This window comes from Sorex fumeus, unplaced genomic scaffold, assembly GCF_029834395.1.
Source record: "Sorex fumeus unplaced genomic scaffold, SorFum_2.1 ptg000037l, whole genome shotgun sequence".
Classification (NCBI taxonomy): Eukaryota; Metazoa; Chordata; class Mammalia; order Eulipotyphla; family Soricidae; genus Sorex; species Sorex fumeus.
The window spans coordinates 71,501,083-71,517,210 of NW_026606094.1; the positions used below are offsets into that span (position 1 = coordinate 71,501,083).

The following is a 16,128-nucleotide window of genomic DNA, read 5'->3' on the forward strand; positions in this document are numbered from 1 at the left end:
TACATTCCTTCTTTTTGAATAAGAGAATGAACAGAAATTGTCTTAAGAGTAGGCTAATCAACCCAGGGGCTTCTTAGAACTCACAGCGATTGCACAGGACTAAGGCAGGTGAGGAGAGAGAAATTTCTAGTCCAGACTCTACCTTCCCTGCTGCCATCCCTCTCTTTCCTTCCCTCTATTCATTGCCCTCTGCTCTCTGCGTATCAGTGTCATTGGTCCACAAGTGTTAGGAAACGGGCCAGGACAGCAACTGCTCGGTTTGCATGTTAAGGAGAGTTCCCAAAGTTCCATTCCAAATTTCCATCGTCCTGCCAGCCCTGTGTAGATAACTCTGACCCTGTACACCCAAGGCTGACATTGCAGGGAACCCTAGAAGGAGGGGAAGAAGGGGGTGAACAGTGCTAATGTGTCAAAAAGGAATCCTTGGGGGGTCAACAGCTTGTCCACTAGAATTTTTTCCTCCTGGTTTTAAAAAATTCCCCTTGAAGTTTCACAACCAGCCTATTCTCTTTGCTTTGGTAAATCATGAGTTGTTGTGTCTTTTTTTTTCCTGAGCCAAGATACCATTATTATTAATATTCTCAGCAAGGCTAGGCATTCGTCAGCACAGGGTAGTGTTGCCAGCATACAAGTCAAAAAGGAGAGTTCTCTTTTATAAAGTGTACCCATCGCTAGGGGCCCTTTTGGATCTTGGGTGAAATTGGAAGTAACACTTGATCTCTGGCACCTCCCCTCTCTACCCTGCATTGTTCCTCTCATGCCTCTCCCCTGCTCCAGTCTATTGAGAGTCTTCTTCCAGGTAGCCCGTTCAGACCTGCCAGCCCTCATTTTGGAATCATAGCTGCTGTTTCACCTCATTCCTTAAGACTCTGCATCTGCTGATTAGTGGCACATCCTGGTTAATTTGAAACCTGTTTCCTGACAAACCAACCTTAGTAAGTTGCTTGAAAGTCCTGTCTTAGGCTGTGATTCACAGAGATTGGCTGTTCCACATCACGTGTTCAAGTGGAAAAAGAGTGAGTTCATGAAAAGGGCAGCTAGATGAGCTTATAATCAAGGTTTAAATGTGACTAACAGTGTGATGTCTTCCTCCAATGGAATTTCTTTCCTAGCGAGGATTTGGGGCATGGAAGAGAAACCTTTTCAAAGTTTTCACATAGATTGGTGAAAAGCTTTCTCTGCTTGTCAGGTTCTAACTTAGAGCTCAGCCATTCCCTCCTTCTCCTGTCCTCATGTAAATATTAATTGTGTATTCATAAATATTAATTGTGGTCCTTTGAGAGCCAGGCAGAGCCTGGTGGAGAAAGCATAAGATTTCACAACATACCAAACAGGAATTCTTTGCTTAGGCCACACAAGCAGAGCCGTGGCTGTCCAGTCATTTCACAACTGTAAATCATCTCCAATGAGTCTGACCCATATCAAGTGCTTAGCTGTTATTAATTCATATTGAGTTTGTTTTATTCCAAAGAACACATAATCCAAAGAGACTGTTCTCAAGGCTGATTCTGGCATTTCCATTCAGAGAAACACGCCTTTTGTGTTTTGTGGGGAAGACAAAAGAAAAAGCACCAGTGTATATTGTATGTATTAGTCGGGTTTTGTGTGTGTGTGTGTGTGTGTGTGTGTGTGTGTGTGGCTGTTGGTAAGTCCTAAAATAGGGAAACTATTAGACATCCACCTCTTTATCCAGCAGACATGCATTCAAGCCTGATTGTGTGCCAGGCACTGCCAGGTGCAGGGAAGACCAGCAAGGTTAGACCGTGAGCTCTTTATCCTTGCTTGGATCTGAGCCAATGGTATGGCTCCCTGGGCAATATTGTGAGGACAGTTATGATGCCCCATTGGGGGATGCTACAAGAATTTAGAAGAGGCTCTGAGTGTTGCCGTTAAACATCCCTGATTACCCAGAACAAGCCACCGTTCCCAGAATGATGCACCCCTGATGACCAGGAGAGGTGAAGACATGTGGTTACTGAGGTGTGTGCTCCTAAGCACTGTAGGTGTGGTACCAGAGAAGTTGTTGGGACGTTGGTGCAAATCCCTTACTCTAGTGAAACCAAGAGGAGGTTAGAGTATGTTCAAATTAGAAGTCAGAAAGTGACAGGAATATGTCATGTTAGGCAGCCGGGAGAGTTTCAAACAGGCTCTGTAGCAATCGCTGTTTTAGAAATTCAATGCCAGTTCAGATGTACTGGAACAGCTGCTGAATAGACAGAACCGGGGTCAGCAGAGCCACGCTTGAGAAAGCTCGCTCAGCCCAGCATCTGCACCACAGGCCTCCCGGCCCCGACTCTGCCGTCTCTGCCCCAGCCCACCCGACCTGCAGCTCATTTCTCTTGCATTGGAAAAGGTTCACTTCAAGGTCAGTATTTCATCTGATCTTGCAAGAGGGAAAAGTCCCAAGTTTAACCTACTTTCTCACACGGGTTCAATGGCATAGGACTATGGGAAATGCAGATGACAGGAAGCCACCTGCCCCCTCCCAGCCCCTCAACTAACTCGAAGCAAAAGTCAGACCAGATGACTCCCCAAAACCAAAAGGTTTGTAGTTCCACCTCCAGCTACTTCTCTGTGCATGAGAGCTCAGACTGTTTTTGTTAACTAGAGTTGGTCTAGTTGGTGGTGAACCTAAAGTCCTATGTGTAGATATTGATTTACAACAATGCTCATCCGCAAACATTGGCAATGTTACAATCAGCTTTGATTTAAAATTATTTTAAGGGGTCTGAGAGATAGTACAGGAGTTAAGGTGCTTGCCCTGAATGTGGTCCGACTCAGTCCAATCCCTTGTATCACATGGTCCCCAGAGTATCGCCACAAGGTATGGCATGAGGGACCCCCCGAACACCACTAAATCTCCAGCATCACAGGGTTCAAGCAGCAGCACACCCTCAGGCTTCATACTACTGATGACTGGCTTGGCCAAGAATTGCCAGGAGTGTCACACTGCTTGGGAGCCCTACCAAAGTAAAATACAATAAAATAACAGAAATTATTCTCAGGAGAGCAACAGGAAAAAGCTGCTTGTCAAACCAAAGCAAGGAATAAAGTTCCTTTGTTTGTTTCTGTGCCACCCTAGTGGTGCTCAGGGATTACTCCTGGTGGGACTTGGTGGAGCATATGAGATGCTGGGGAACCCAGGTGGAATGCATGCCAGGCAAGCCCCCTATCTGCTGTACTATCACTGCGGCCTCAAAGTAATAAACCCTTTTTGAATATAAATAACTAAAAGGCCGTATAAATATTAAAATGTTAAGTTAGGTAATATCACTTGATTCTACTAGTCGTCCTTAATCTGGGATATTTAGCAGAGAATAAGGGAATGAGGGATATTTAGCAATATATAAAAATGATTGCAATTGTGCCAACTTAGGGATAACAGATAGAGAGAGGGAGTCAGACTGGTGCCTAGTGGGTAGAGGCCAGGAAAGCAGCTAATACTGGGTGCAAAGGTGCACCCAGCACAAAGTATTAAGAGGACCCCGGCTGGGAACGCCTGATGCAGAATATTAAGAGAAAGCAAAGCATTGCACATCATAAACAGCACCATCCATTCTTACAGTCTAGAACCACAGGCCAAGCGTTTGGGTGGTGTCACATTCGCCCATCAAAACATACTTGTTTTAAAACCACCAGGGAATACTGCCTTCCAGATTCAGCACATGGAGACAAATAACATCCTGCTCATTTAGGAGGAGCCAAGTTACTGGGGTTGGGGGGCGGGGGTTGTCGGTTGATAGTCACTGAACGCCTGAGAATTTTCTAGACAACACTTCTTGCTTTTGTTTTTACTAAGTGGCCATGCCTGGGCTATTTGTCAAGTATACCTTATCTCCTGTAATATCATCTTTTTTCTGTTTGGTGTGGTTTTTGAATTCCAGGCAGACCAGGCCTAGTATAATAGTCTTGGACAGACATTCTTCCTGTCTGGGGTATTTTCTTCCTGTCTAGAGTATTTTAGTTACTGCCCTAAAGTTTATGCAATGTTCTTTTTCTGAAAAGATCTTCTTGAAAATTAAAAAGCTTGCAGAAAATAGAAAAAAAACTGATGGGTGATTTTTTAGGATAGGGGGTATTTCATTGGGGAAGTAGGTATATTAACTGAAGCTCAAATGGATCCAGAGAGTCCCTTCTGCATGGATGAATAGATGGTTAGAGAATGTCATTATGAGCCCAGAAAAAAACTGAACAATACATCGGCCATGAAAATAAACAGAATCACATCACAAAGAGGAAACTAGGCAACAGGCCTAAAATAATGTTTAACTTAAAGCTCTCCTTTGTCCCCATTTTGTCTCATTTCTGTGGAAATGGGTGTTTGTTCTCAGAAGGGCCTGTCTGCCTTTGTTGAGCTGGAGAGATGAGAGGGAAGGCAGTGGGGATACCCTGGTAGGAAGATGTTGGTAAATATGGGTGAGGTTAGTAAGTACTGGACACAATCCTTCTTTAAAAATCTGTGGACCTAAGATTAGCATATTTGGATTTCCTGAAGCATTCAGTAGCCAGGTCCTGCTTTATCAACAGTAGCAAATAATGTAGCTATGCTGTAACTATGCTCATTTCTCAAGACAAGCATTGAAGGGGCTAAGCAGTAGTACAGCAGGTAAGGTGCTACCTTTGCACGCAGTCTACACAGATTCAGTCCTCAGCACCATGTGTGCCCCCCAGACTGTCAGGAGTAAGCCCAGTGCACAACTGGATGTGGCCCCAAAATCAAAAAAATGAAACAGAAGACAAGCACTGAGACCAGGCAGCCTTATATTTTTTTGCTTACTTTAAAGGAAATTATTCTGTTTCATCCTTAAATATGGTATTTATTATGTCTGTTTCATAGGTACCTTTTAATTAACTATTTTAGGAGTTTATTCTCTGTACCCTAATATGCCCAGTGTTATTCTTACAAAAGAATATTGAGTTTTGATCATTGGTTTCTAGTTTTTTATTATGTGTTCTCTCTCCCATGTTTTGTTATTGTGGTGAATTCTAGTAATTTGTTGCCTACCTCAGATGTTTGAAATAATCCTTTGTTGGTTATGCCATTTTAAAAAATACGTCTACATTCAGTTGACTTTTATTTTAAGATGTTGATAGTTCTGCTTATAATTGAAATTGACCTATAAATTTGCTTTTATGAACTGTTCTTGTTTGTGTATTTTTTTAAAATCAAGATTATATTTGCTCCAAAAAGGAAATTGTGGGGCTTTTCCTTTTAGCTCTCTGCTCTGGAATAGCTTGTATTGGCTAGCTATGACTTGTTAGTTTAAGATTTGATAAAACAGTAGTTTGTGATCTGTAATTTGAGGGCAGGTGTTTTACTACAGATTCAATAATTATTTAACAGTTATAATTAAACTTTGGTTTTCTGTATTGGGTCATTTTTGATAATTTATATTTTGAAGAGAATCATCTTATAAACTTAATGTTATGGATACAACAAAGGTAGTATTTGCAAGGTTTTTGTTGTATATCTTTACTGAATATATATTTGTCTTCTCATTATCATTTTCTCTTGTTTATCTTGATCAATCTTGTCCAAGGTTTACATTCTATTATGCTTTTTTAAGTCACCTTTTAGAGGTCAGAGGCAACACAATGGGAGAACTGATCCCCACAACTGAGTTAGGGAGGGGATTGAGGAAGTCTGTCAGGTACATTGTTTGTGGGTGTGGTGTTGGAATTATGTAGGTTGGAAACCATCATTATCAGTGTTGTAAATCACAGAACCTCAATGAAAAATTAAAAGTTTAGGGCCAGAGTAACAGTCCAGCAGGTAGGTCATTTGCCTTGCATGTGGCTGACCTGAGTTCCATACCCAGCATCCTATATGCTCCCCTGAATACCTCTAGGAATAATTCAAAGTGCAGAGCCAGAAGTATCCAACCTTTGGACATCAGTGGGTGTGTTCCCCCCAAACACAAACAAATTAAAATTTTTAAATTGTCTTTTATAAAGTTTGAGAGAAATCGCACAACCAATTGGGTACATCCTTTGCATATGGAAGCTGAGACTCTGTCCCTGGCAGTGGTACTTGATGGTTCCCTGGAGTACCACCAGAAGTGACCACAGAAGCAGCCACTGCTGTATTTGGCCTAGAAACAATAACAAAAATTACTTTTAGGTATTTTTTTGACTTTTAGGTGTTTTTTTTTTAATTAGTGAGACACCATGAGGTACAGTTGTAGACTTACAAATTTTTGTGCTTGGGTTTCAATTATACAATGATGAAATACCCAACCCTCCACCAGTGCCCATTTCCCACCACCATGGATCCCAGTATCCCTCCCACCCCCCCATCTCCCCCATTCCACCCTGCCTCTGTGGCAGGGTACTTTTAGTTTTTAAATTCTTTTTATATTTTTGTATTTTTGATATCACTGCCTTCCACTATGATCTTAATTGTTATTTATGTATTGTCTTTCTGGCTTCCTACACAGCATGCTTAGGTGATTGATCAATAACATTCATTTTCTAATAATATTCATTTAAAATTTCTGTCACTGTCACTGTCCTCCTGTTGTTCATCGATTTGCTTGAGCGGGCCCAATAACATCTTCACAAGTGTCACTTGTTACTGTGTTTGGCATATCGAATACGTCACTGGTAGCTTGCCAGACTTTGCCATGAGGGCAAGATACTCTCTCTGAGAGGGGCGGAGGAATGAACCCATAAAATGTCTTCCTTGTGTTTGAATTCTAAGTGTTTTGTCATTTCCGTTAAGATTTATTCTTTGCTAGAGTTTTAAAAATCAGAGACATAATACAGCAGAAAAGACCTCTACCTTGCATGCATTGGCCTGGGTTCGATCCCCAACACCACATAAGCTCCTCTGAGCACTGCTAGAAATGATCCCTGAACACAAAGTCAGGAGTAAGCCCTGAGCACTGCAGGGTGCGACCCAATAACTAACCAAAAGTAAAGTAAGAAAACAAACAAACAAACAAAAGTTTTAGAGAGTCTTGGGTACTTTGGTGGTGAGATGAGGTAATGGTGTACCCCAAGACCATAGTATCAACATTATTGTAAAAATATTATCTAAACTATAAAGACCGACCATGAAGGGGGAAAAAGCATTTAAAAACTCCAAATATATTAGTATTTAGTTTTATTTTTATTGATTTTTTTAAGTTTTATTATGTTTAGTCACCATAGCTTCAAATGAATTTTAAGACTTGATATGTGGTCAATTTATATAAAGATTTTGTTTATGCTATCAGAATTGCTGAGAGGTCCCCTTTATATCAGTATACCTATTTGATCGATTATTTTCTATGGAGAGATATAAGATATCAGGGTTATTATAAAATAAGACTGATTATTATATAATTGTCTGCCTTTGGTACCAATGAGGATGACATCTGATTGGGTTTGTTTTGTTTTGCCTGGTTAGTCGTGGAAGCCATGCTCAGCAGTGTTCCAGGGTCGATTCTAGCAATTCTCCTGGGCCATCAGGACCACGCCCGGCAATGCTCAAGGACCACATGGTGTTGGGTCTTAAACATACGAAGCACATGTTCTTTCACTTGAATCACATTCCTTATCTTTTATTTGTATTTTTGTTTGCTAGTATTTGCTGGGCATATCTTCATCTATCCCTCACTATTAACAGTCTCATCACATTATGTTTTGAGTGTGTTTCTTACAAGGGTTCTTAAAATTCTGGACATTTCAATTGGATGAGCTAGAGTCATTTATGTTTTTCATGATTAAAAATGTATAAGGTTTTTTCTTTCCCTCGTAAATGTGCATGTTAGTTTATTTTTCCTTCTTCCCACTTTTTATTGACTTGATCAAATCGTCATTTCTTTTTCCCTTATGCACTTAAACTTGTATTTCATTCTACTTTGTGTATCCTAAGAATTTTAATATATGCACACTCAAAGTCTTCCTCAATAAGTAGCTCTCCTTACATCCTGGAGCGATAGCACAGCGGGTAGGGCGTCTGCCTTGCACGCAGCCAACATGGCCGACCCGAGTTCGATTCCTCCGCCCCTCTCGGAGAGCCCGGCAAGCTACCTAGAGTATTCGATATGCCAGACACAGTAACAACAAAGTCTCCAATGGAGACATTACTGAGCCCGCTCGAGCAAATCGATGATCAACGGGAGGGCCTTTACTTTACTTACTTTACTTACATCGCCCAAATTATAATGACCTTAGATTGCTTTAGCTCCCTTAAGCCCCTTCCAATCTTCCATGCCATTTATCATCCTGTTTTTAAGTCCCCTGAAATTAGTTATCTTGTTAGATACACACAGTACTTGATTAGGTTGCTTGTTTTCTACCAGTTTTCTTTCTCACCATTGTTTTTTGAATCCTGTTCTTTCTCAGTAGATTCTACTAAAGAAATGTATTATCCTCTGGTATTTCTCTGAGTGAGGATCTGTAAGTGGAAATTCTGGCAATAGTGAAAATATCTTGATTTCAGCCTTGCCTTGAGTGCTTATTAACTGAGTATGGTAGTTGTCAGGATTTTTTTTCAAGCTATTTGAGGAAATAATTTCATAATTTCTTTCTGTGGAAAAGTCTGCTTTAACTCTAATTCTGTCTTTTTGCAGGTACTCTCTTAAGGTTTTGCTTATCTTTGATACCAGGTAGTTGCATAGGTTATAAGGGTTTTGTTTCTGTTTTTGTTTTTTTACAGTTTTAGACTCATTTAATGCCACTTAACCTAAATGTTTATCTTTTCCTCATTCTGCTGATTCCTTTGATTATTGCTTCCAAGTAGGTCCATCATTGGCCAGCTGCTCAGGATCCTTCCTCCTTTGCTTCTCTCCCCTCCCCTCCAGTCTGTCTAACATGATGAACCTCCCATTTTCTCCCATTTAAAATAAACATCCTGGGACAGGGGATATCTCCATTGGAAGAGCCCATGCCTAGCGTGTACAAGGCCTGACTTTGGATGCTTAGTGCTGTCTGGCCCTCTGAACCACTGGATAGAATCCTGCTCACCCTTGAGTACCACTGGCCCAAGTACTGTTGAACTCTGCTAAGAGAATGATCCCTACTAAAAATAGTAACAAGGGCCAGAGAGATAGTACAGAGGGTAGGGATCTTGACTTGTTTGCAGTTGACCAAGTTCAATTTCTGGTACCACATATGGTTCCCTACGTCCTGTGCCTGCCAGGAGTGATCCCTGAGCACAGTCAGGAGTGAACCCGGAGCACCACTGGGAGCGACCCCCCAAGCCAAAATAATTATAATAAAAATGTAAAACAATACCAAAATAATACAGAGGGCACTGTCCTCCCATTGTTCATCAATTTGCTCGAGCAGGCCCAATAATGCCTCTGTTGTGAGACTTGTTGTTACTGTGTTTGGCATATTGAATACGTCACGGGTAGCTTGCCAGACTTTGCCGTGGGGGCAAGATACTCTTGGTAGTTTGCCAGGCTCTCCGAGAGGGGCAGAAGAATTGAACTCAGGTCAGCCAAGTTAGCCACTTGCAATGCAAATGCCCTACCGCTCTGCTATCACTCCAGTCCACCAAAATAATAAGAAATTTTAAAAATTTAAAATAATAACAATAGGAGGTAACAAGATAATGCAGAGGGTAGGGTACCTGCCTTGCATGTGACCAACCTAGGCTCGATCTCTGGAACACCATACAGTCTCCTAAACACTGTCATGAGTGATCCATACACGTGTGTGCTTGCATGCGCATGTGCGCACGCACACAAACACACACACACACACTATTTAAAAATTCCTCCCTTGACTACATATCTTGTTTCTCTGCTGCACATAACAGAAGGCAAACTTCCTGATAAAGTTGGCTACACATTTCTCCATTTCCTTTTCTCCTTCTTATTCAGTACACTTGAGTATAACTTCTGCTCTTACCCAGCTAATGAGACTTCTGTTGCCACAATTACTGATGGTCCTCTCTGTGAATCAATGCTCAGCTCTCTTAACTGATGTTTAACTGCATGCGACATGGATGACAGCTCAGTCTCTAGAGTAGTCTACACTACTTGACTCTGAAATTCGTTTTTGTTTTTTGTTTTTTGTTTTTTTTTTGCTTTTTGGGTTACACCCAGGGATGCTCAGGGATCACTCCTGGCTCTGCACTCAGGAATTACTCCTGGAGGTGCTTGGAGGATGATATGGGATGCCAGGGATCAAACCTGGGTCGGCTGCATGCAAGGCAAATGCCCTACTCACTGTGCTATCACTTTGACCCCTTAACTCTGAAATTCTTTACTCTCACTTCACTTTCAATTTTGGAGAACAGTGGACCAGAGGTTGGGCTTTATTTCTTTTCCACACTTCATCAGTAATAGTTTTCGTGCATTTGTTAGTGGAAAGTTTTTCCCTCTTGGTGTATTCTTTCTTTGCAATATGAAAAGAATTGTGCAACCAAGCTGTATTTTTGAAGTTGATTTTATGTATACAAACAAAAAGGAGCCTATATGTATGGACTAATGGGAATAACACAGATTGTTTGCTCAGCAGATTCCAAAATAGCACATCATCAATGATTCTTTTTGATTGCCTGGTTTAGGCCAGATCCAAAAAATGAGGTCGGACTCAGGGTCTTGTTCTATGGTGAAAGAGGAGATAACAGAAACTACTGAAATGTAAACATTTTGTTCAGTTTCTTTCTCTGAGTGGGTGGGTTTGGAGAGAGAGAGAAGCAGACAGGCTTTAAAAGTTCTTTTCATTTGGCTTCTTGCCTAGTTGACACAACCCAGAAGCCAGTACCAGCCAAGCAAAGCTTTATCACACAAGAGAAAGGGGTTTCTGGCACACACTCTCAGCAAAAGTCAGGAATAATAAAATATATTAAGTACAAAATAATGAATGGTGATAACACTAACACTTGCTTTTAAGTACATATATAATCTAATTTTAAATATATGTCAAATATATACATCAAGCACTCATTCCTGAATTCAATTCAGGAATGAATCTGGGCTCTTGAAGTTCTACCCAGAGAGAATATCTTCCCTCTCTCAGCAATTGGGATCAGGTGCCAGCTGATTTCTAAAAGCTGGCATCTAGGAGTCATTCTTTTTTTTTAAAAAAAAATTTTATTAGTGAAACGCCATGAGGTACAGTTGTAGATTTACAAATTTTTGTGCTTGGGTTTCAGTTATACAATGATTGAGTACCCATCCTTCCACCAGTTCTAGGAGTCATTCTTAATTCTGCTTTTCCTCAAGGACATACATTTCTTCTATTATCAAATCCTGTAAGTTCCATCTTTAAAACATGTCTCAAATTCATAGAAAGATTGTATTCATCTGGGGAACATAAAGTAACAAAATACACCCAAGAACGGCCGAGATTAGTACCAGGAATTTTACTCCATGGCTTGGAGCCCAGCCACACATGCTAGGGGAAAAGGGAGCTCAGATAGAGAAGGGAGCACCAAATAAAGGGTGTTGGGAGGATCCTCCCAGGATGAGAGAAGCGTGCTGAAAGTAGACTATAGACCAAACATGATTGCCACCCATTGCCTCTTTTGCAAACCACAACACCCAATAGGAGATAGAGAACAAAAGGGAATGCCCTGCCACAGAGGCAGGGTGGGATGCGGGGATGGGAGGTGGGAGGGATACTGGGATCAGTGGTGGTGGGAAATGGGCACTGGTGGAGGGATGGGTATTTCATCATTGTATAATTGAAACCCAAGCACAAAAAAGTTTGTTAAGTCTACAACTGTATCTCATGGTGTCTCACTAATAGAAATTAGAAAAAAAGATAAAAAAAAAAACATGTCTCAAATCATCACTTCCCATCTCAATTGTTCATATACTTCTTCAATGAGAAAATTACTATGTAGTCTCTGAACCCCATCCATTGCTGATACTCCCATCTATTTTAAACAATCACACAGATCATTTTTTTTAAATGTTTTTATTTTTTTATTTATTTTTTATTTTTTAATTTTTTTTATTATTAGTGAAACACCATGAGGTACAGTTGTAGATTTACAAATTTTTGTGCTTGGATCTCGGTCATACCACGATCAAATACCCATCCCTCCACCAGTGCCCATTTTCTACCACCAGGATAATATCCCTCCCTCCCATCCCCCCATCCCCCCATCCCCCCTGCCACTTTGGCAGGGCATTCCCTTTTGTTCTCTCTCTCCTTTTGGGTGTTGACACACATCATTTTTTAATTGAATCACTGAACAACACTTACAAAGCTTTCATGTTTGAGTTTCAGTCATAAAATTATTGAACACCCATCATTTCACCAGTGTACATTTTCCACCACCAATCTCCCCAGTATCCCTCTCCCTCACCGTGTCCTACCCCTCCCCCTGCCTCTATGGCAGAATATTTCCATCTTACTCTCTCTATGCTTATAGGCATTATGGTTTGCAGTACAGATAATGAGAGGCCATCATGTTTGGTCCTTTATCTACTTTCACGACACATCTTCCGTCCCGAGGGATCCCTTCAATTCATCATTGACTTAGTGATCCCTTCTCTATCCCAGCTGCCCTCTCCCCCAGCTCATAAAGCAGGCTTTCAACTGTGGAGCAATCTTCCTTGCCCTGTCTCTACTGTCATGGGGTGATAGTCTCATATTATGATATTTTATATTCCACAAATGAGTGCAGTCATTCTCTCTTTCTGACTCACTTTACTTCGCATGATACTGTCCATGACCATCCATTTATAAACAAATTTTATGACTTCATCTCTCCTAACAGCAGCATAGTATTCCATTGCATAGATGTACCAAAGTTTCTTTAGCCAGTCATCTGCTCTCAGGCACTTGGGTTGTTTCCAGATTCTGGCTATTGTGAACAGTGCTGCAATGAATATACAGGTGCAGATGTCATTTCTACTGTGCTTTTTTGCAACCTTGGGATATATTCCCAGAAGTGGTATTGCTGGGTCGTATGGAAGCTCAATTTCTAGTTTTTTAAGGAATGCCCATATTGTTTTCCAAAAAGGATGGACCAGTCAGTATTCCCACCAACAGTGAAAGAGAGTCCCTTTCTCCCCACGACCGCACCAACACTGGTTGTTCTTGTTCTTCTTAATGACTTTACTACTTAAAGTCAAGAACTTCAATTGCACCTAGATTAATAGTCTGTAAAGTCCTCATTAATAGTCTGTACAGTTCTTTCCAAACTCCAATCTTATCCCACCTGCTGCCATCCTCCAACCTTATTCCTGATGGTCTGGCCATGCTGGTCTTCTAATTTTCAGTCACACTAAACTCTTTGCCTCCTTTAGGGGCACCCTCAGAATCCTTTTTTCTGAAATAATTCTCTCCCCTCCTGCTCCTTTAAGCACTGTGAGGTTCCCTTAATCCTGGAATATATTGCATCTCTCTCTTGCCTCCTTCATGCCATTTTTTCCTTTCATAGCCTCTTTCATGACTCTTTGAAGGAGTAGTGGGGAAACAGTATCTTTTTTTATATGTTGTCCTGCTGTTTAATACATCTTAGAATTTCAATAGTGTATTAACAATCAACTTTGTTGCCATCATTAACCATCATTTCTAGTAAAATATTAAGAAAACTTTGAGTGCTGAATTTAGAAAATGTTCAACTTTTAATAGAACACACTGAACAATTCCTTTAGTACCAAGTTTAATCTAAGTAGGCCTCTAAACAAGGCATTTGGTTCCTCAGGACAGATTCTTGGCATTCCCATAGGCATGCTCTGTTATTTCCTTGTAGAGAGATACTGTTTATTTATATTTTGCTTTTTGGGTCACACCCGGTGATGCACAGGGATTACTCCTGGTTCATGCACTCAGGAATTACTCCTGGTGGTGCTTGGTGGACCACATGGGATTCTGGGAATCAAACCCTGGTTGGCTATGTGCAGGGCAAATTCCCTACCCATTGTGCTATTGCTCCAGCCCCAAGAGATACTGTTTAAGTAAATAAAAACAACTTCAAAAGTTTTTTTGGGGGGGGTAGTTATTGATAATTTTGAGGTGGAAATAGTACAATGGAAAGTTTTTGTGTAATACGATGAAATGGCAAAGCAGCCTCATTTCAGGTCTAAGTTAATTTTTGATTTATTGACTTGCTTTCTCTTAATTTACAACTCTGTGACTTCTGTGAGGAGGGATGCAGCTCTGTCTTGTTGGTTACTTTAGGTATATCCAGTTACTAGTATGTATGAGCAAATGAAAATTTTAACATGGTGCTTTATTTTTCTTTTCTTTATTTTTGAATTGTCATAACACCTAGCTGTGCTCAGGACTTACTTCAGGCTCTTCACTCAGGGATCACTCCCAATGGAGTAGAGTGCTGGGGATGGAACCTCAGGCAGCTGCATACAAAGCAAATGCCCCCCTCGCTGTACTATCACTTCAGCTTGTGCATCTTCTCCAACTGTGACATATTTATCAGCCTGAAGTTTTTGTTAGATAAAAGTAATACACAATTTTCCCAATATGCTAAAATAAAAAAACAATGTCTGCATTTCCTCTGTCTGCTAGTCAAATCTTAAAAGTACTTGTATAATAAGTACAGAGTTCTATCTACATGCCCCCAAGTAGAGAGTTTTGGCTTTCCATTGAAAGTTTGCTTTCCTAGAATGCCTTAGCTCCAGGCTGGAGCAATAGCACAGCAGGTAGGACTTTTGCCTTGCATGCAGCTGAACCGGATTTGATTCCCAGTATCCTATATGGTCCCCCGAGCACCGCCAGGAGTAATTCCTGAGTGCATAAACCAGGAGTAATCTCTGTGCATCATTGGGTATGACCCAAAAAGCAATAAATAAATAAATAAATAAATAAGATTTCTTAGCTCTACACTTTGAAAAAGTGTATTCAAACTAGAGAGCAGGTATTTTTGTTTCTTTATTTTTTTCTCCATTTAACCAACTAAGGTTTTATTATTATTATTTCCTTTAAATTTTTTTATTGAATCACTGAGAAAGTTACAAACTTGTTCATGATTGTATTTAGTCATACAATGTTCCAACACCTTTCTTCTTTCCTTGTGTTCTTTCTTTCTCTCTCTTTCCTTTTGGACGTTATGGTTTGCAATACAGTCACTAAAAGGTTATCATGTTTTTCCTTTACCTACTTTCAGTACTCAGTTGTTGTCCTGAATGATCATTTCCAACTATCATTGTTCTCTATCCTAATTACTCTCCCTTCCACCACCATTTGTGGCAAACTTCCACCTGTGAAACAGTCCTCCTGACTCTTGTTTCTACTGTCCATGGGTATTAGTCTCATACAAAGGTATTTTATATTCCACAAAAGAGTGCAATCATTCTACGTCTCTCCTTCTCTCTTCGATGTTCTTATTTTAAATTATTAACACATAGTCCCAACTATACCCGAATAAAGAAAAAAAACATACTTCATGATATTCAAACTATTTAAAAACTGCCTTGGACATCCAAGAAGTCCTACTTTGGCCAACCAGATGGATTTTTAGTTTACACATCCATTGTGTGGGTCTACTGAAATACAGACCTTGTCTGAGAAAGGTAATATGATAGATCTGAATATTATCCTGCATTTTCAACTACCCTCAGTTATTTTAATGCCTCTCTTGGAAGTGGCTCTAGGTCTTGGAACCTTTTAATTACCCCATAATCATGTCTTATTTTTACCTGCCTGGATAGTCTATAGATGGGGCAACTTTGGTCAAAGGGACACAGTAATTGAGTTCTGTCTTCCAGAACTTGCCATGCTAAATGCAGGTTGTGGCCACCAGCTTGGACTATCTTGGGTTTAGTTGGCACGGGGCCTTGTGGGTGGTGAGAGGCTGATGTCATGGCCCTGTAATCTTATTCTTTTTCCACATTCCTTTCTGACACAGGCTGGAGTCTGGTAGATCATGGTAGAGGATCTGCCAGGGTCAAAGCCCATCTCTGTTTTCTCTGACCTGTTCGAAGGTCTGTCTCTGCAGAGAAGAGGCCCGGGAAGGGACTCCCATGCCTCTTTGAGCCCTCATTTCTTCTTCTGTTGCTTCCTTGTTTGAATCATCTGCTCCCAAATAACCAAATTTTCTGCTGTGTTCCTTCTCTCTGCGCCCCAGGTTCACACGTTCCGAGGTCCACACTGGTGTGAATACTGTGCCAACTTCATGTGGGGGCTCATCGCCCAGGGCGTCCGCTGCTCAGGTAGACACACAATTGTTTTTCTACTTTATGCAAATATATCAAGTGCCACTCTGCTGAACTG

General features: G+C 40.8%; 1 protein-coding gene across 2 annotated transcripts in view; it reads left to right on the forward strand.

Moving 5' to 3' along the window:
• CHN2 (chimerin 2) overlaps positions 1-16,128 on the forward strand; it is a 344,324-nt gene that overhangs the window by 309,090 nt on the left and 19,106 nt on the right. For both annotated transcript variants that reach the window (XM_056117938.1, XM_056117939.1), the window contains one exon: positions 15,983-16,067. In XM_056117938.1, coding sequence (XP_055973913.1) covers positions 15,983-16,067 — 85 coding nt within the window. The remainder of the gene's footprint in view (positions 1-15,982; positions 16,068-16,128) is intronic.